We start from the raw sequence: 20,007 nt of genomic DNA on the forward strand, positions 1-20,007 counted from the left end.
ACCCTATGGCTCAGACTGACTCCGTACCGGAGCTCCTGATTGTGATCAGTGAAACACAAAACGCACCCGAGCGGGACTCTTCCTGTCAGGGTCAAGAGGGGTCGAGGAGGAGGGGTGGGGGCCCCAGGGGTGTGCACAAAATGGAGGATTCTTAATAGCGAGGGTGGGGTATCTACCTGGCCTGGATCACTGGGCCGTATAGAGGAGAAGAGACAGGCAGGGATAGTGCTGTTACTGTTATACTGTATATTCTCCAGGTTAGATTCCCTAACCCCCGGGTAGTCAAAATAACTGGTCTACAGTGCCTTGCGAAAGTATTCGGCCCCCTTGAACTTTGCGACCTTTTGCCACATTTCAGGTTCCAAACAGAAAGATATAAAACTGTATTTTTTTGTGAAGAATCAACAACAAGTGGGACACAATCATGAAGTGGAACGACATTTATTGGATATTTCAAACTTTTTTAACAAATCAAAAACTGAAAAATTGGGCGTGCAAAATTATTCAGCCCCCTTAAGTTAATACTTTGTAGCGCCACCTTTTGCTGCGATTACAGCTGTAAGTCGCTTGGGGTATGTCTCTATCAGTTTTGCACATCGAGAGACTGAATTCTTTTCCCATTCCTCCTTGCAAAACAGCTCGAGCTCAGTGAGGTTGGATGGAGAGCATTTGTGAACAGCAGTTTTCAGTTCTTTCCACAGATTCTCGATTGGATTCAGGTCTGGACTTTGACTTGGCCATTCTAACACCTGGATATGTTTATTTTTGAACCATTCCATTGTAGATTTTGCTTTATGTTTTGGATCATTGTCTTGTTGGAAGACAAATCTCCGTCCCAGTCTCAGGTCTTTTGCAGACTCCATCAGGTTTTCTTCCAGAATGGTCCTGTATTTGGCTCCATCCATCTTCCCATCAATTTTAACCATCTTCCCTGTCCCTGCTGAAGAAAAGCAGGCCCAAACCATGATGCTGCCACCACCATATTTGACACGGGGATGGTGTGTTCAGGGTGATGAGCTGTGTTGCTTTTACGTTTTTAACGTTTTGCATTTGCCTTTTGCATTGTTGCCAAAAAGTTCAATTTTGGTTTCATCTGACCAGAGCACCTTCTTCCACATGTTTGGTGTGTCTCCCAGGAGGCTTGTGGCAAACTTTAAACTACACTTTTTATGGATATCTTTAAGAAATGTCTTTTTTCTTGCCACTCTTCCATAAAGGCCAGATTTGTGCAATATACGACTGATTGTTGTCCTATGGACAGAGTCTCCCACCTCAGCTGTAGATCTCTGCAGTTCATCCAGAGTGATCATGGGCCTCTTGGCTGCATCTCTGATCAAGTCTTCTCCTTGTATGAGCTGAAAGTTTAGAGGGACGGCCAGGTCTTGGTAGATTTGCAGTGGTCTGATACTCCTTCCATTTCAATATTATCGCTTGCACAGTGCTCCTTGGGATGTTTAAAGCTTGGGAAATCTTTTGTATCCAAATCCGCCTTTAAACTTCTTCACAACAGTATCTCGGACCTGCCTGGTGTGTTCCTTGTTCTTCATGATGCTCTCTGCGCTTTTAACGGACCTCTGAGACTATCACAGTGCAGGTGCATTTATACGGAGACATGATTACACACAGGTGGATTGTATTTATCATCATTAGTCATTTAGGTCAACATTGGATTATTCAGAGATCCTCACTGAACTTCTGGAGAGAGTTTGCTGCACTGAAAGTAAAGGGGCTGAATAATTTTGCACGCGCAATTTTTCAATTTCCAATTTTTGATTGTGTCCCACTTGTTGTTGATTCTTCACAAAAAAATACAGTTTTATATCTTTATGTTTGAAGCCTGAAATGTGGCAAAAGGTCGCAAAGTTCAAGGGGGCCGAATACTTTCGCAAGGCACTGTATACTGTATATTCTCTAGGTTGGATTCCCTAACCCCTGGGTAGTCAAAATAACTGCTCTATACTGTATATTCTCTAGGTTGGATTCCCTAACCCCTGGGTAGTCAAAATAACTGCTCTATACTGTATATTCTCTAGGTTGGATTCCCTAACCCCTGGGGAGTCAAAATAACTGGTCCATACTGCCATGTCCTATTGAGATGTGTGATACTGGGAAGCACATTAGAAGCCTTGATCCAGGCTTTTTCCAAATCTGACACTGACAGGGAAAGGACAGTACTTTTCAAGAATCATGTAAATAAATGTTACTACTAGAGGGGAAAACTAGCCAACCATGAAGGGTCTTCTCAACAGTTGCTGTCAGATCTCAGCCTTAATAAAGTGACACCAAGCCCCATGGCAGTACAGTAGATCTCAGCCTTAATAAAGTGACACCAAGCCCCATGGCAGTACAGTAGATCTCAGCCTTAATAAAGTGACACCAAGCCCCATGGCAGTACAGTAGATCTCAGCCTTAATAAAGTGACACCAAGCCCCATGGCAGTACAGTAGATCTCAGCCTTAATAAAGTGACACCAAGCCCCATGGCAGTACAGTAGATCTCAGCCTTAATAAAGTGACACCAAGCCCCATGGCAGTACAGTAGATCTCAGCCTTAATAAAGTGACACCAAGCCCCATGGCAGTACAGTAGATCTCAGCCTTAATAAAGTGACACCAAGCCCCATGGCAGTACAGTAGATCTCAGCCTTAATAAAGTGACACCAAGCCCCATGGCAGTACAGTAGATCTCAGCCTTAATAAAGTGACACCAAGCCCCATGGCAGTACAGTAGATCTCAGCCTTAATAAAGTGACACCAAGCCCCATGGCAGTACAGTAGATCTCAGCCTTAATAAAGTGACACCAAGCCCCATGGCAGTACAGTAGATCTCAGCCTTAATAAAGTGACACCAAGCCCCATGGCAGTACAGTAGATCTCAGCCTTAATAAAGTGACACCAAGCCCCATGGCAGTACAGTAGATCTCAGCCTTAATAAAGTGACACCAAGCCCCATGGCAGTACAGTAGATCTCAGCCTTAATAAAGTGACACCAAGCCCCATGGCAGTACAGTAGATCTCAGCCTTAATAAAGTGACACCAAGCCCCATGGCAGTACAGTAGATCTCAGCCTTAATAAAGTGACACCAAGCCCCATGGCAGTACAGTAGATCTCAGCCTTAATAAAGTGACACCAAGCCCCATGGCAGTACAGTAGATCTCAGCCTTAATAAAGTGACACCAAGCCCCATGGCAGTACAGTAGATCTCAGCCTTAATAAAGTGACACCAAGCCCCATGGCAGTACAGTAGATCTCAGCCTTAATAAAGTGACACCAAGCCCCATGGCAGTACAGTAGATCTCAGCCTTAATAAAGTGACACATATAGCAGATGGGGAAGGCTTGTCACAATTATACAGTTGATCTGTGCCTGAGAGAGGAACAGCCTATGAATCTGCCCTTTACCATCCTTAGTGGTGCCATAACCTCACTAATACAGCACTGTGATTATTATTTTATTTATTTTATTTTTCCCTCCAATTTCGTGATTACGATCTTGTCTCATTGCTGCAACTTTTTGGGGTTTTTGGTTACACAGCTTCCAATTTTTTCACTGTGAGAATATCATTTTTTCCCCCTTGATTCCTTGCGTCCTCTCCTCGCCTCCTTCTCAAAACACATTGGAGGAGGTTCCATGGTACTTCCCCTAATCTACTCCTTCGATGCATTTTGAGGAAGGCGAGAGGAGGGGGGACACGAGGACGTGAGAAATCAAGGAAATCCCATTGAGAATTCCACCATCCTGGATGGTGTGTGCCTGATCCTTCCTCTGACGTACAGCGGAGCAGAGATTGACATTCTGATTTCTGCCAGAGGGCAGAGGCATCTCATTGACCCTCTGTGCGACTTGCTTCTTCCCTGAGACGACCTCCAGAGAAGCTTATGTTACTACATGGGGCCCGTCTCAAATGCACCCTATTCCCTACAAAGTAAACTATGTTCATATTCTATATACACTTTATGGGCCGTGGTCAAAAATAGTGCAATATGTATTGTAAATAGGGTACCATTTGGGATGCACATGTTCAGTCAATACCCAAGCTGACTGGGCTTTCACACAGCACCATTTATAATTGTCTTCAAGACACCCACTTGACAGGTAACTAAGATATGTAGATGTACATAATTGGGTCATAGTATATATCAGTATAGCATCCAATTCACTTGAGAAACTACCTCACTGATATGATATATTGCATGGATTGAGTGGTGCAGTTAAACGTATATAAATATTGCATTGTATAATCAATATTTGTATAATCAATATCAACATTAATCAATATCAAGTCAATTACATATAATATAGAAGGCGAGGTTGTCAGTATCCCACCCACTGATCCTGTTGAATTCTTATAAACCTAGGCCCATATTCATAAAGAATAAGAGAGCTGATCTAGGGTCAGTTTAGACTTTTAAGTCATAATGAATAAGAAGGGGGACCTGATTCTAGAGCAGTACTCTAGGATGATATGTGAATACAGGCCCAGATCTTATTTAAAAAATAATGGGCAAACACATACTGAAGTCCAACTTTAACAACAGCTTTGCTGTTCTTACACTGATCACATAATGTGTGTATCAGTAAGGTATCTGCCCTCAACGAACCCATTATCACAGAGACACCATTTACCCTGGCACACTGCAGAAGGGCTGAACGTTTTGTGCTATGATCAATCATCCATTTCAAGCTCTCGCTCTGCCTTTTGGTTTTCTGTACATCCAAAGTTGAACCACGTCTCGTCTAATTGGCCACCGAGCTCCGGTTGGCTATATTAAATAATGGGCATGTCTTTCAAGCCACGTCTTTGAACCAATGGAAATGATCAGTGCAGCAAGTTGAAAGTCGCATAGTTCATTTCCCAGGATAACCAGGCGTGCAATTAGCATTTGACAAAGATGGGGAAAAGAAATGGCTTCCTTCAATGTTTGGAGGCCTGTATTTGGAAGGGGGAGGAAGAGAAATGAATGGACTCTGTGGCTTTTTGCTCCTTCAATCGAACCCGTGGTTATCTAACGGCGAGGCAAACGGCCCACCCCTGGTCACGAGGAATCTGACAGCGAGGCAGACGGTCCACCCCTGGTCACGAGGAATCTGACAGCGAGGCAGACGGTCCACCCCTGGTCACGAGGAATCTGACAGGGAGGCGGACGGTCCACCCCTGGTCACGAGGAATCTGACAGCGAGGCAGACGGTCCACCCCTGGTCACGAGGAATCTGACAGCGAGGCAGACGGTCCACCCCTGGTCACGAGGAATCTGACAGGGAGGCGGACGGTCCACCCCTGGTCACGAGGAATCTGACAGGGAGGCGGACGGCCCACCCCTGGTCACGAGGAATCTGACAGGGAGGCGGACGGTCCACCCCTGGTCACGAGGAATCTGACAGCGAGGCAGACGGCCCACCCCTGGTCACGAGGAATCTGACAGCGAGGCAGACGGCCCACCCCTGGTCACAAGGAATCTGACGGCGAGGCAGATGGCCCACCCCTGGTCACAAGGAATCTGACGGCGAGGCAGATGGCCCACCCCTGGTCACAAGGAATCTGACGGCGAGGCAGATGGCCCACCCCTGGTCACAGGGAATCTGACAGCGAGGCAGAAGGCCCACCCCTGGTCACAAGGAATCTGACGGCGAGACAGACGGTCCACCCCTGGTCACAGGGAATCTGACAGCGAGGCAGATGGCCCACCCCTGGTCACAAGGAATCTGACGGTGAGGCGGATGGCCCACCCCTGGTCACAGGGAATCTGACAGCGAGGCAGATGGCCCACCCCTGGTCACAAGGAATCTGACGGCGAGGCAGATGGCCCACCCCTGGTCACAGGGAATAAGAGGTGAGAACTTAATTTCGTCGCCACGCCGTCAAACGCCTCTGCCAACGTCTCATCTGACGGCGAGGCAGATGCCTGGCCTCCAACCTCGTCTGGAAATAAATTCTCTCTCCTCCAAGTGTTAAATGAACGATTGGATATGCAAATCACAGGCCTGCTAAGATGGCCTTCTGCCATGAAGGGAGGAGAGGGGAGTCAGTCCCCAGAATATCCCTTGCTCTAAATATGACAACTTCACTGATTCATTAGTCTGAGTTTTAAACGACATGGGCACCCCTGTGAAAAGTGTGACAATTGACTAAAGACCTCCAGAAGGCCTTTAAATCCTTACAGACAAAAGCTAACCTTAATATGACATACTGTCCTGCGAGACACAATTAGTATTACCAGAGCTCAAACACTCCAACTTTCCCACAGGTTTACTATTCACTGACGGCCAATTGGGGGTTTGATTTGGAGAAAAAAATGAATCAGTTTTATTAATCACGTTTTTAATGTGTGAGCATAAGAGTTGAGGGATGGTGCTGGAAAATGTCATGCTTAATATGCCCATTGTCCTTAGGAGGCACTTGATCTTGGTGAACAGTAGGAACATCAATAATGTAGCAGAACTCCCAGACAAATGGCGTTTCTATTAAAACTAATGTGGCCCTGTGTTAGCATCACCCACGTAGGTACCTTTACGTACACTGTATCTGCACGTGTGCACAAGAGAGTGCCTCCTGCTTCATACTTGCTTTGTTTGTGTCTGAAGCCGGGCATTTGTGGTAATGTCACATTGATGAATTGAGGCCGTTTCAGCTTTGGTAAGATCTTTGGTCAGAGGGCACTAGTATGGACAGAGGTTTTAATAGGAGACCTTTTGAGGTGCTGGAACCTGAAAGCTACCAAGTGGTTCTTCACATTCATATATTCTGGAATAAGCACCTGTGACCAACCGAGAGTCTCTTGTTCACCAAAGGGCTGTTTTAGCCCACTGAGCTCAAGCCTAAATATCGTCTCAGGGAGCTAACGCAAGTCTTCAGGTCTCAGGCTGGTTCTGATGGTGATGGCATGCATGAGAAAGGTGTGTGCTCTCAGAAAGCGCTCCTTCCTCCAATGTAATGCTCCTAGAGAGCATATCGGGCCCCGCTTGGCACTCTAGGAGCATTACATTGGAGGAAGGAGCGCTTTCTGAGAGCACACACACCTTTCTCATGCATGACATCACCATCACATCCATAAATACATGAAACAGGCAATATACTGTATCTCTCTTATCCTAACCAATTCTGAAGATCAGTTTCCGCTGTAACATGTGGGTTGGTGTAAGAGAGGTGGTTCAGAACCAGCCTGAGACCTGAAGACTTGCGTTAGCTCCCTGAGACGATATTTAGGCTTGAGCTCAGTGGGCTAAAACAGCCCTTTGGTGAACAAGAGACTCTCGGTTGGTCACAGGTGCTGAAGTAGGAGCCACTCTCTTGTATATCAGTGTATATCAGTCTCATTATAATAAACCACATTAAAGTCCCCACCAACTATAATCTGACTGGATGGATATTTTCTCAGAAGTAAGTCATTTGGAGAACTAGAACAGTATCCATATACATTACACAACACAAGTAATCTGTCCATGTGACACAGATACAGTGTACGTAAAGGTACCTACGTGGGTGATGCTAACAAGGGCAGCCTCTTGCTTTACGACCTCTCAATAGAGTCTTTGTCTGTGCCGCTGTTTATTCTCAGGTTATATCACTGAGTCTCAGCGCAACATCTGAACATGTTCCATTCCAAGATCAAGGTTTCTATTTCTAGAACACATGTGTGTTTGATAACATGCATGAGATGCCGCATTCGTACATATTTCAAATGCATATCATTCAGAGGGGGTGTAACATTAACCCCCCACTCCCCTGAACATTAACACTAGGTGGGAATTTGCTTTAACAGGTCAGAATCTCTCAAGGACAAGGGGAAGACTGTGTGGCAATGAATGACTTCCACAATCCATCAGGCTCCTGTCCTTCCTGAGTGATGATGGAGGTCGTTATTCCATCCTGACACCTCCACGCCACAGCCTCTCTTTCACATGTGGTCCTTTAGACAGTGTGTTTTCTGTTAACTGGTAAGTGTAGTGATATTTCTTTATGGCTTTTGGCCAAGGCGTGAGTTGATGCCGCATGCAGGAAAGGAGGGAGAAAGAGAGAAATGGATGCAGCCTTGTGAAGCTCAGTACATGACAGGGCAGATGCCCTCTACTCTCTGGGGCGTGGGTTACAGGCGTGGATCAGTCACCTGTCATGGATCAGTCACCTGTCATGGATCAGTCCTACGTCATGCATCAGTCACCTGTCATGGATCAGCCACCTGTCATGGATCGGTCCTACGTCATGGATCAGTCACCTGTCATGGATCAGCCACCTGTCATGGATCGGTCCTACGTCATGGATCAGTCACCTGTCATGGATCAGCCACCTGTCATGGATTGGTCCTACGTCATGGATCAGTCACCTGTCATGGATCAGCCACCTGTCATGCATCAGTCACCTGTCATGGATCGGTCCTACGTCATGGATCAGTCACCTGTCATGGATCAGCCACATGTCATGGATCAGTCACCTGCCATAATGTGGTTGACTATCATAAACAACAGTAGGAAAATAAGTCCACTTGTGAGCACTTGATGATGACGAGTCCAAAATAATAGCTCCTTAACGACGTGGCTCTCCACTCTCTCTAATATTGTGAGTTATTACACTCCAAAGGAGAGGAGTGTGGGATGATTGACGGGAGAGATTAACGTGACTGGCAGTGGCTACAAACATACCCAGCGGCGTGCCGACGCCACCCACGCACAGGCAGGCATTTGCCTTTCCTCCTCTTCCAGCGTCAGGTCCATTCTGTTTACACATCAGGTTGAATTCCCTCAAAGGGCACAGCAGTCAGTTTTTACCACATCACCGGGTTACCTTGCACTCCTAAACTTAGACAGAATAACCTATAGGTGCTTGTAATGGCAGAACAGGCCTATAGAAAGGCACAACGGGCATATTATGTGCCAGCATTGACACAGGCAAGCTCTCTCTCACACACCTGTAGCAGTGACAATTCACCACAGAAAGAAGCAGACTAACAAACCTCCTTCATCCACCTAGCTGCTCAGACGATCTTATAGGAGACAATATTAAAAACGCATGCATAAAGATGACGGCCCTATTGGCACTCAAAAACATTTAATACCTTTTTTGCATCCAATATGCAAGTACATAAACAGTTATGGAGCGGTGGTGGTGGGGGGTCATATTTGAGCGGATTCCTGAAATCAAATGGTTTCATGGAGCAGGCAGCTCTGAATGAAAACAGGAAGAGAGCGAGCATGTTGCCATGACAACAGGCTGAGCGAGCACAAGCCTGGGCCGGGGTCGGAAGCATCTCCAGGCGCGCGGTAGCGACAACCCAGACGGTGTGGGTTTAACCTCTTAAGTGACGGGAAGCAAAGCGTCAGTCTCTGATGGGATCATGGGAAATGAAAGAAAGCGTAGGAAAGAGTCAGAACCTGGGCGTAGGGGGACCTCCGCCTCGAGTTACTGTATGCAAGCACAAACAACATGATAATGGTAATGAGTTGTTTTACCACCCCAATCCTGCCACGGCCAACTACAGAGATACAAGGATAGACAAACAAACTGATTAGCAGCACAGGAGAACACACAAACACAACTGGGCATAACTTAAGGGGAGAGGCTGCTCAGCGTGGGGAGAACAGTTTGGATTAATTAATCTGTAGGACACACACAACTGGGCATAACTTAAGGGGAGAGGCTGCTCAGCGTGGGGAGAACAGTATGGATTCATTCATCTGTAGGACACACACACACACACAACTGCTGTTGTTATCAGCTAGCATAAGCATTCACAGATGGAGGAGCACATTGACATTGGGAAGCCTGCTATGTGACGTCAGCAGGGTGGATTTCAAGGAGCGAATTCTAAGGGTTTTCCTCCAATCAGTAATCGGTTCCTAGCACTACCAGAATTCTCTGGGCATTCTAAGGCCAGTTCTAGCTCCTATTCCATGAGAGTGTTTCAATGAACACTGGGCAAATAGACACTAGAACACATCTGTAGAATGATGTCAGAAATGGAGACACTCGAATCATATGGAGCTGTAGCTCTTGCACCTTCACATACTGTGCAAACTCATGGTGTGCATCTTAAATGGCACCAAGTTCTCTACATGCTGTGGGAATAGGGTGCCAGGGAATAGGTTGCTATTTGGGACTCAGGCATATACATTCTAATTTTATTGGTCACATACAGATATTATTGTGGGTGTAGCGAAATGCTTGTAATATCCATACACACGTATCATCATCATAATCACCACCCCAACTACTGTTGTCATTGTCACCATCACCATCATAACCATGCAACACACTGCCCTGTAAACAGAAGCAGCATTGTTCAAAACACATTATCCTCCCTACAGCAAATCCCAGACTGAGATCCTGACTGTGGTGTTGTGGTCTTCCTGTCTGTTTTAGCAGAGGTCCAAGTTGAGGGGCAAGGAGGTCGTCAAAGTTTAGGGGCACGGAAGAGGTCAAAGTTAAGGGGCACAGCAGAGGTCAAAGTTGAGGGGCAAGGAGGAGGTCAAAGTTTAGGGGCACGGAAGAGGTCAAAGTTGAGGGACACAGCAGAGGTCAAAGTTGAGGGGCACGGAAGACTCTAGATTGCGTTGAGAGAACTCATAATATGACTACCTCAAATGGCAACACCAGTGTTAATTAAAACAACTGGAGATAACTTCTCAAACTTTAGCATTTATATGTGACATAAAACAAAGCCAGGATAGGGGACAGGGCCTGTGTTCTGGGACCTGTCCTTGCTTTCATCCGTCATTGCTGAAAGGCATGTGAGATGTGGGGATTTGGTCCCTCCGTTAAGTGTTTGCTGTAGACATGCTCTCTTGTCTTGGTGCTAGCCAGTTCTGGTAGGAAAAGACAAGTGCATTTTTCACTGTCTGATCCGTGGGACTAATTTAAGATAATGCCCACTGGCATCAGTCGTTCTCTGGTATAACAGTGACTGAGGGGAAGGCGGTGGTGGCTGGAGTTGCAGCAACGCCAACCAGCCATCTAATTTACATGGGAATAAGTCTTCATTATTATACTTTAACACCCTGTCAAGGGAGGATTAGGAGCCTGTGGGTTCTCTAGCACACGCAGTCTGGGGAGGTGAGAGATCTCAGCCTCGCAGCGCTCAGGGGAGAAGTGAAGCCCAGGAGCACAGGAATAACATGAGAGAGGGGCTTAGGCATCAAAGTGAAGCAGTCAGGCAGCCTCCTCCACCACACTGAGACATGAGATTACCATGAGCATCATCAGAGGAGCATGGGGGAGCAAACTCTATGAACGCAATTACAGAAATACTGTAGTTGAAGGCTGAGTGGGGGCTTTGTTTGTAATTTCTTCTCTGTGTCACTCCGTTCTGACTCCTGAAGAGAGAGAGAGAGAGAGAGAGAGAGAGAGAGAGAGAGAGAGAGAGAGAGAGAGAGAGTGCGTGTGTGCGTGTGTGGTCATCGTCATAACCCCTCCCACTAACAGTTCGCTAGGTATTGACTGACTGACTGACTGGAAGAAGGCGACAACGCCTCCATTCCTTCCTCCTTGCGACTACCTTAAAAATGTAGATTGCTGGCAGACAGAGCTTCAGATTAGACAGTTGGGAAAATAATGAATTATTGACTGAATCAATGGTCCAGACGTTTTATCGCCTTGTGTGGTGCTCTCTATACTCCTGGTGTGGTGCTCTCTATACTCCTGGTGTGATGCTCTCTATACTCCTGGTGTGGTGCTCTCTATACTCCTGGTGTGATGCTCTCTATACTCCTGGTGTGGTGCTCTCTATACTCCTGGTGTGATGCTCTGTATACTCCTGGTGTGGTGCTCTCTATACTCCTGGTGTGGTGCTCTCTATACTCCTGGTGTGGTGCTCTCTATACACCTGGTGTGGTGCTCTCTATACTCCTGGTGTGGTGCTCTCTATACTCCTGGTGTGGTGCTCTCTATACTCCTGGTGTGATGCTCTCTATACTCCTGGTGTGGTGCTCTCTATACTCCTGGTGTGGTGCTCTCTATACTCCTGGTGTGATGCTCTCTATACTCCTGGTGTGATGCTCTCTATACTCCTGGTGTGGTGCTCTCTATACTCCTGGTGTGGTGCTCTCTATACTCCTGGTGTGGTGCTCTCTATACTCCTGGTGTGGTGCTCTCTATACTCCTGGTGTGGTGCTCTCTATACTCCTGGTGTGGTGCTCTCTATACTCCTGGTGTGGTGCTCTCTATACTCCTGGTGTGGTGCTCTCTATACTCCTGGTGTGGTGCTCTCTATACTCCTGGTGTGGTGCTCTCTGTACTCATGGTGTGGTGCTCTCTATACTCCTGGTGTTGTGCTCTCTATACTCCTTGTGTGGTGCTCTCTATACTCCTGGTGTGGTGCTCTCTATACTCCTGGTGTGGTGCTCTCTATACTCCTGGTGTGGTGCTCTCTATACTCCTGGTGTGGTGCTCTCTGTACTCATGGTGTGGTGCTCTCTATACTCCTGGTGTTGTGCTCTCTGTACTCCTGGTGTGGTGCTCTCTATACTCCTGGTGTGGTACTCTCTATACTCCTGGTGTTGTGATCTCTATACTCCTGGTGTGGTGCTCTCTATACTCCTGGTGTGGTGCTCTCTATACTCCTGTCGAGAGTGCCCTCTTCACAACTGTGCGGGTGTGTGTGGACCATTTTAAGTCATTAGTGATGTGGACACCAAAGAACTTGAAGCTCTCGACCCGGTCCACAAAAGCCCTGTCAATGTGGATGGGAGTGTGCTCTCCCCTCTTTCTCCTATAGTCCACAATCAGCTCCTTGGTCTTACTAACGTTGAGGGAGAGATTGTTATCCTGGCACTACACTGCTAAGTCTCTGACCTCCTCCGTGTAGGCTGACTCATGATGATGGTGTTGAAGTCATGCACGGCCACACAGTCGTGGGTGAACAGGAAGTACATGAGGGGACTAAGCACACACCCCTGAGGGGCCTCGTGTTGAAGGTCAGCGTGGCAGAGGTGTTGTTGCCTACCCTCACCACCTGGGGCAGGCCCGTCAGGATGTCCAGGATCTAGTTGCAGAGGGAAGGGTTCCGTCCCAGGGGCCCAAGCTTGGTGATGAGCTTGGAGGGGACTATTATGTTAAACGCTGAGCTGTAGTCTATGAACAGCAATCTCACATAGTTATTTCCCCTCTTGCCCAGGTGGGAGAGGGCAGTGTTGAAGAGCAATTGAGATTGTGTCATCTGTGGATCTGTTGGGACGGTATGTGAATTGGAGTGGGTCTAAGGTGTCTGGGATGATGATGTTGATGTGTGACATGACCAGCCGTTCAAAGCACTTCATAATTACAGATGTGATGTGCTACAGGCACTTAGGCAGGTTACCTTGGAGCTCTTGGGAACAGGGACAAGGTGGTCAGTTAAAATGATGTTGGGATTACAGACTGGGACAAGGAGAGATTGAAAATGTCTGTGAAGACACCTGCCAGCTGGTCTGCGCATGCTTTGAGAACACACCCTGGTATTCTGTCTGGCCTGGCGGCCTTATGGTTGTTAACCTGGTTTAACGTTTTGCTCACATCGGCCATGCAAAGCGAGATCACACAGTCATATGGAAAAACAGGGGCTTTCACGCAAGGCACAGTGTTATATTCCTCGAAGCGAGCATAAAAGGCCTTTAGCTCGTTTGGGAGTTCTGTATCGCTGGACGGCTCATGGCAGGGTTTCCCTTTGTAATCTGCAAACACTACCACATACAACGAACGTCGTAGCCGGTGAATTAGGATTACACCTTCCTGCTATATTGTCTATTTGCATGTTTGATGTCTCTCGTCAGAGGTCGTAGCGGGATTTATTTCATGAGTCCATGTCCATGTCCCGTTCATTGTAAGCGGTAGCGCTAGCCTTTAGCCCAGCATCGATCTAGGATCAGTTGTGCCTTTTAGATCATAATGGAAAATTATTACATGGGCAGTGGGGATCTGATCCTAGATCAGCACTCCTACTCTGAGTGACAAGCTTTGTGGATACGGGCCCTGGCTTCATTATTCTATTAGCCCAAGACAGCCCTGTCTGTTTCAAGGCACCATCAACAGCACAATCTCCCCAGGGAGATGCTATTAATGGGCCTCCTACTAGTGAGAGATGAGCTGGATATAAACAAGGCCGTTTAGGCAGGAGGGAGATGATACAGGAGGTCATTTTAGACTCTGTAAATGATGGGGTATACATTGTGACATGACAGTGGCCAGGAGCCTCTGGAGCGCTGACTCCACAGCCAGTCGGCCAATGAGATGGTTACTTACTGCCTATTGAGCAAAACAACTGCATGCCAGTAAACACTAGTCCTTCACTGGTCATGTGAGCATACAGTTGGCATGGATACAGTAGGTAGGTATGTCGGAGGCTCACCCTAACATTTCAGTAAGAGAAGACACGTTTGCCAGGTGTACAATGAACAAATGATTGACAGCAACTTATAGAATTCGACTTAAAACAACAACAAATAAATTATAGATAACCAAGTATGCAAAAGAGAATTGTAAGTGAAAATTAGTCTAATGTCCTCTGCGATACGTAAATATTCTGAAATACTTTCTCACACAGGCTATTAATATGCGGGGCACGTCTCACTCCAACGTGTAAAATTGCCCATGAGCATTTCAATCAAAAGCAATCAATTCAAGGTCATGTTTTAGTGTTTACATTGTTGCACTGATCGAATTTAGGCTCATGTCGTGACTTATTGCAGTAAACATTTCAAATGAATTGATATGTTAAACTTATATTTTGAAATGAATTAATAATTTTAAATAAATACCCGCCCGAAACTTGTTCGTAAAAGTGGGCTTAAGGCCAAATACGTCATGTTTCTGGTATAGGATCGCAGAAAAATTGTACAATTTGGGAATATGGTGGTGTGGCTAACCACAGGTTTTACATTAGCCTATTTATGTTGAGCGATGGACCATTCCATCACCCATCTATTATATGGCATGCTCAATATCAAACAAACCCAACCGACAGAAGAAAAAAACGAATTTGGTGGTATCAGAAAAAAACAGTAATCTAATTCGTGAAATATTTCTACTTGATTCTCATTATCATGGACAGGTAGTGTAGCTTAACTTAAATATGTATTTACGCACCACAAGTATAGTGCATTGATATGTTTAAATGCATGCTTGTGTATGACAAAAAGAGGAAAAATATCGAGTTTAATTATTTGAACTATATTCAAGTTGAAAAGGTCATTATGAAAGCAGTCGTGGGGAAATCATATTTGATGCACACTGAAATGTGAATAAACAGACAACCTATGTCCCTTACAACGAATTTAAAATGTTAATAATGTATGTTATATTTGTGTAATAATTGTTATTTTATTAGAAGGAATTGATGTCTAATGTAATTAGACTTTTCTGTGCAAAGAAGGAATCGGGGGAACTTGTTGTGCATGGACTGTTATGTGAGCTCTCCACACCAGCGCGCGCTCTTACCCTGGCCGCTCTGGAAGAATAGGGATCCTCAAATAGATTCCAAATCACAGGTCGCCACTTTTTCCAACGGCTGATATTAGGATCAACCACGTCCTCAATGCCGAGTCTTTTCCCCGTCTCTTCGTCGTCGTCTCCATTGTCAACGTTTATGTCGAACACATCGAGCGCCTCCTCGGCGTCCCTGTGTTGGCGATAGGTCATCCAGCAGCAAGGCTCCACGTCCGTCTCATCGATTCCCCAGAAGGACAGCTCTTCCTCGAACAGCGGACCACAAACATCTGCTGGGCAATGGAGTTTCCCGGTTCGATAGTAGTTAAGGACATAAGCGAATACCCCTGGGTGGCGGTCAAAAAAGTATTCGTTGTTCCGCGTGTTGTACTCTATGAAGCCGGGGACTTGTTGCAGCTGATCCAAAACGGACTCGATGTCAGAATCGGAGGCAAGAAGGGCCAGCCGAGTCCCCGGCAGTGTCCTCAGCGTGTTCTTGTACGTCTCGTGCCTGGTTCCCCCAACGTTGAGGATTATCCTCTCGTTGTCGTCGAACTTACCCATCGCTCTGTATAAGACATGACTTGGTAAATAAGGTATATCGAGTGCAGTCCAGAGTAACAGCGGGCACGGTGCTGTACACACCCAGTTGGGTTAGAAAATCTCACGAAAACTCTTTTGGATTCAGCTTAGAGCAGCCACTCCAGATTCCGCCTGGAGCTCTCATTACGCTTGGTGAAGGTGCTTTACCAATCTCATCGTTGTTGGTGATTTGGAAGAGAGGATCTTATCGCTTGTCAGACTCCCTCTAGTTCCTCCTTATGCGAAGGATCTGTCAGCCAGTAGCTCCAAGCACAGGCAGCGCTGGTGATGTGTGCCTTGGGGGTGTCTTGACTCTCTTCTCCGCTCCACACTTGGACAGGTGAAGTCAAACGAAACCATTCCAATTATTGATTTGTAACCTTGAGCTCTGTGCCCTTTTCGTTAAAGTCATGACAATGCCGTGGTGAATAGCAAGTAAGCAAACCTGGATATGGTTCTCTCCGAAATGTGAGTATTTGACGAGAAACGACGTCAAGGGCACACCCTCTCCCTTTCTGCACACAGGTTGTCTGTTGCTATAGTGTGTGCGTCCGTGTTACTAGCGATCCTCTCACACGTGCTCATGTTGCTATGTAGCAACGATCACTCATTACATTTGGATTGGCAATCAAAATAGTTCAAATCTATGCTAACGAATATCTAGTGCAACTTTTTTCAGCTTTTATGATTCGCCGAAATAAGATGTTGAACGTGAGTGTTCTCAACAGGTCAGATTGCTTGACTGAGAAACATGTCTCATGTGGATCCCGTTCTATTTCCATCACAGAGTGTGGTCCTACATTTCATAGTGCAATTATTTATAGGAATTATCTTCGATCTAGTTTCACACTGACGCGAGATGCGCTTTCAAAGTGAGGGAGCTGTCCTTTCAGCACCTTACATCTGTGACATCAGCAACCGCAGGAAAACTCTAGGTTCCATTTGTTGGGTTCTATTTCAACACGTTGATTTAGCTTACACGGCATGCTGAGTGGTTTAATTCGAGCAACATAGGCTATCAATTACATTCTCATAATAACTCGTGATTCGGACCAGTTGCCAAGAGCAGAACAGAACTGGTCAGGTCAGTGTGTCTCTCTCTCTCTGGTTAACTTGTTGAATAGATCGGCCACAATACACTGTTAGAAAAAAAGGTTCTGGATTTAACCATCATTTTTTATTTTGGTTCCAAATAGAACCCAATATGGAAGCCTATATGGAACGCAATGCTTCTTTATGGAACCATTTTCGGTTCTATACAGAACCTTAAGTGTTCCATATAAGAAGTAAGCATAGAACCCTTTTTGGAGTAACATAACTCATAGGCCTGTGTACAAACGCAATAGCTATAGGCCTATACGCTACTAAAGTGCTGGGAATTAGCCAATGCGGAAAATAAACTAAATAAAGACATCGTGAAATCGAGGCACTCAAGCCTAAAATGTGACATCTCTTTGAATGTCTACACTTGGTTGGGTGGCACTAGAGAGCGAGTCTCATTTGATGTGCTCAGCGCAGCTCAATCAACGCGATGAGGCCTTGAGAGGAGGATAGCTATAATTATGCGCATCCTATTCCCCGATGTACATGCAGTGAAAACGGGCCACGCTCTGATTGAACAGTAATGAAAACTAATTTCTCATCTACAAAGGGGGAAAACTCCACTCCCATTCAAAGTTTATTTGTTTTAAATATGTTAGATTACAATTTACAAATCGTAGCCAATGAGAAGAGTAGGCTATAGCCTACATATACAATTGGGCTGTAAATAGAAAAGGAGGAAAAAAAAGAACTAGGCTTTTTCTCAAAATGGAGCCTCAATCTATGAGATGGCTCTGATCAGAGCAGTTTAACCGTCTGTTTTAATGGCGTTTTGTTTAGTACTATTGGGAGCCATTCATCATGCAACATTATGTCCCTCAGTACATGTGGACTGAAAAGGTCTTTCCCAATAATCAGCTCACTGGGCACAGATGCCAATTCAATGTCTAATCCATATGTTGGTTCAATGTCATTTCATTGAAATGACATGGAAACAACATTGATTCAACCAGTGTGTGCCCAGTGGGAGGTATACTTCCACATGACCAATACAAGAACCCAAACAACCAGCAGCACCTATCTATTTCCCCCCTCTCCCACAGCTCTTTGCTAAAAATAGAACAGCCAGACTGCCAGAGAGCTGATCTTTATCGGGAAGTGAAGGGTAAAAATATGTTTCAGAGAGCCAAGGTGGTTCCTAGGCTGCCCAAATCAGCCATGTAGATCTGTATGGCCATTTGTCCAGGGAGGATTCTTGCAGCCTGGGTTTGAAGGCATTTGGGTTCAAGTGCAAGTTCAATTTTACACAATAATTGTTTCATATTTTAAGCCATAGTCTACCACAGAGGCACATTTAGATGCAGAAAAACAATGTCCAACTCTTGTAAAATATATGTCTCTGGTCTACCCACCCCTCTGTCTAGTAGGCTAATAACTATATCATGGATATAGGTAGAGTCTACCCACCCCCTCTGTCTAGTAGGCCTAATAACTATATCATGGATATAGGTAGAGTCTACCCACCCCCCCCTGTCTAGTAGGCCTAATAACTATATCATGGATATAGGTAGAGTCTACCCCACCCCCTCTGTCTAGTAGGCCTAATAACTATATCACAGATATAGGTAGAGTCTACCCACCCCCTCGTCTAGTAGGCCTAATAACTATATCATGGATATAGGTAGAGTCTACCCACCCCCTCTGTCTAGTAGGCCTAATAACTATATCATGGATATAGGTAGAGTCTACCCACCCCCTCTGTCTAGTAGGCCTAATAACTATATCATGGATATAGGTAGAGTCTACCCACCCTCTCTGTCTAGTAGTCCTAATAACTATATCATGGATATAGGTAGAGTCTACCCACCCTCTCTGTCTAGTAGGCCTAATAACTATATCATGGGATATAGGTAGAGTCTACCCACCCCCTCTGTCTAGTAGCCTAATAACTATATCATGGATATAGGGTAGAGTCTAACCAACCCTCTCTGTCTAGTAGGCCTAATAACTATATCATGGATATAGGTAGAGTCTACCCACCCTCTCTGTCTAGTAGGCCTAATAACTATATCATGGATATAGGTAGACGTCTACCCACCCTCTCTGTCTAGTAGGCCTAATAAACTATATCATGGCTATAGGTAGAGTCTACCCACCCTCTCTGTCTAGTAGGCCTAATAACTATATCACAGATATAGGTAGAGTCTACCCGCCCCTCTGTCTAGTAGGCCTAATAAACTATATCATGGATATAGGTAGTCTACCCACCCTCTCTGTCTAGTAGGCCTAATAACTATATCATGGATATAGGTAGAGTCTACCCACCCTCTCTGTCTAGTAGGCCTAATAACTATATCATGGATATAGGTAGAGTCTACCCACCCTCTCTGTCTAGTAGGCCTAATAACTATATCATGGATATAGGTAGAGTCTACCCACCCTCTCTGTCTAGTAGGCCTAATAACTATATCATGGATATAGGTAGAGTCTACCCACCCCTCTGTCTAGTAGGCCTAATAACTATGTCATGGATATAGGTAGTCTACCCACCCCTCTGTCTAGTAGGCCTAATAACTATATCATGGATATAGGTAGTCTACCCACCCTCTCTGTCTAGTAGGCCTAATAACTATATCATGGATATAGGTAGAGTCTACCCACCCCTCTGTCTAGTAGGCCTAATAACTATATCATGGATATAGGTAGAGTCTACCCACCCTCTCTGTCTAATAGGCCTAATAACTATATCATGGATATAGGTAGAGTCTACCACCCCCCTCTGTCTAGTAGGCCTAATAACTATATCATGGATATAGGTAGAGTCTACCCACCCCCTCTGTCTAGTAGGCCTAATAACTATATCATGGATATAGGTAGTCTACCCACCCTCTCTGTCTAGTAGGCCTAATAACTATATCATGGATATAGGTAGAGTCTACCCACCCTCTCTGTCTAGTAGGCCTAATAACCTATCATGGATATAGGTAGAGTCTACCC

General features: G+C 45.6%; 1 protein-coding gene across 3 annotated transcripts in view; it reads right to left on the reverse strand.

Moving 5' to 3' along the window:
• The window catches only part of kcnc2 (potassium voltage-gated channel, Shaw-related subfamily, member 2), an 80,496-nt gene extending 63,773 nt beyond the window's left edge, over positions 1–16,723 (reverse strand). For all 3 annotated transcript variants that reach the window (XR_004207005.1, XM_031815211.1, XM_031815210.1), the window contains exon 1: positions 15,400–16,723. Coding sequence is in view for 2 of the 3 variants with exons in the window: in XM_031815211.1 (XP_031671071.1) it covers positions 15,400–15,951 (552 nt within the window). In the remaining variant the exon portion in view is untranslated. The remainder of the gene's footprint in view (positions 1–15,399) is intronic.
• Positions 16,724–20,007: the final 3,284 nt, after the last annotated feature.

The sequence above is a fragment of the Oncorhynchus kisutch genome, unplaced genomic scaffold, assembly GCF_002021735.2.
Source record: "Oncorhynchus kisutch isolate 150728-3 unplaced genomic scaffold, Okis_V2 Okis09a-Okis19a_hom, whole genome shotgun sequence".
Taxonomy (NCBI): domain Eukaryota; kingdom Metazoa; phylum Chordata; class Actinopteri; order Salmoniformes; family Salmonidae; genus Oncorhynchus; species Oncorhynchus kisutch.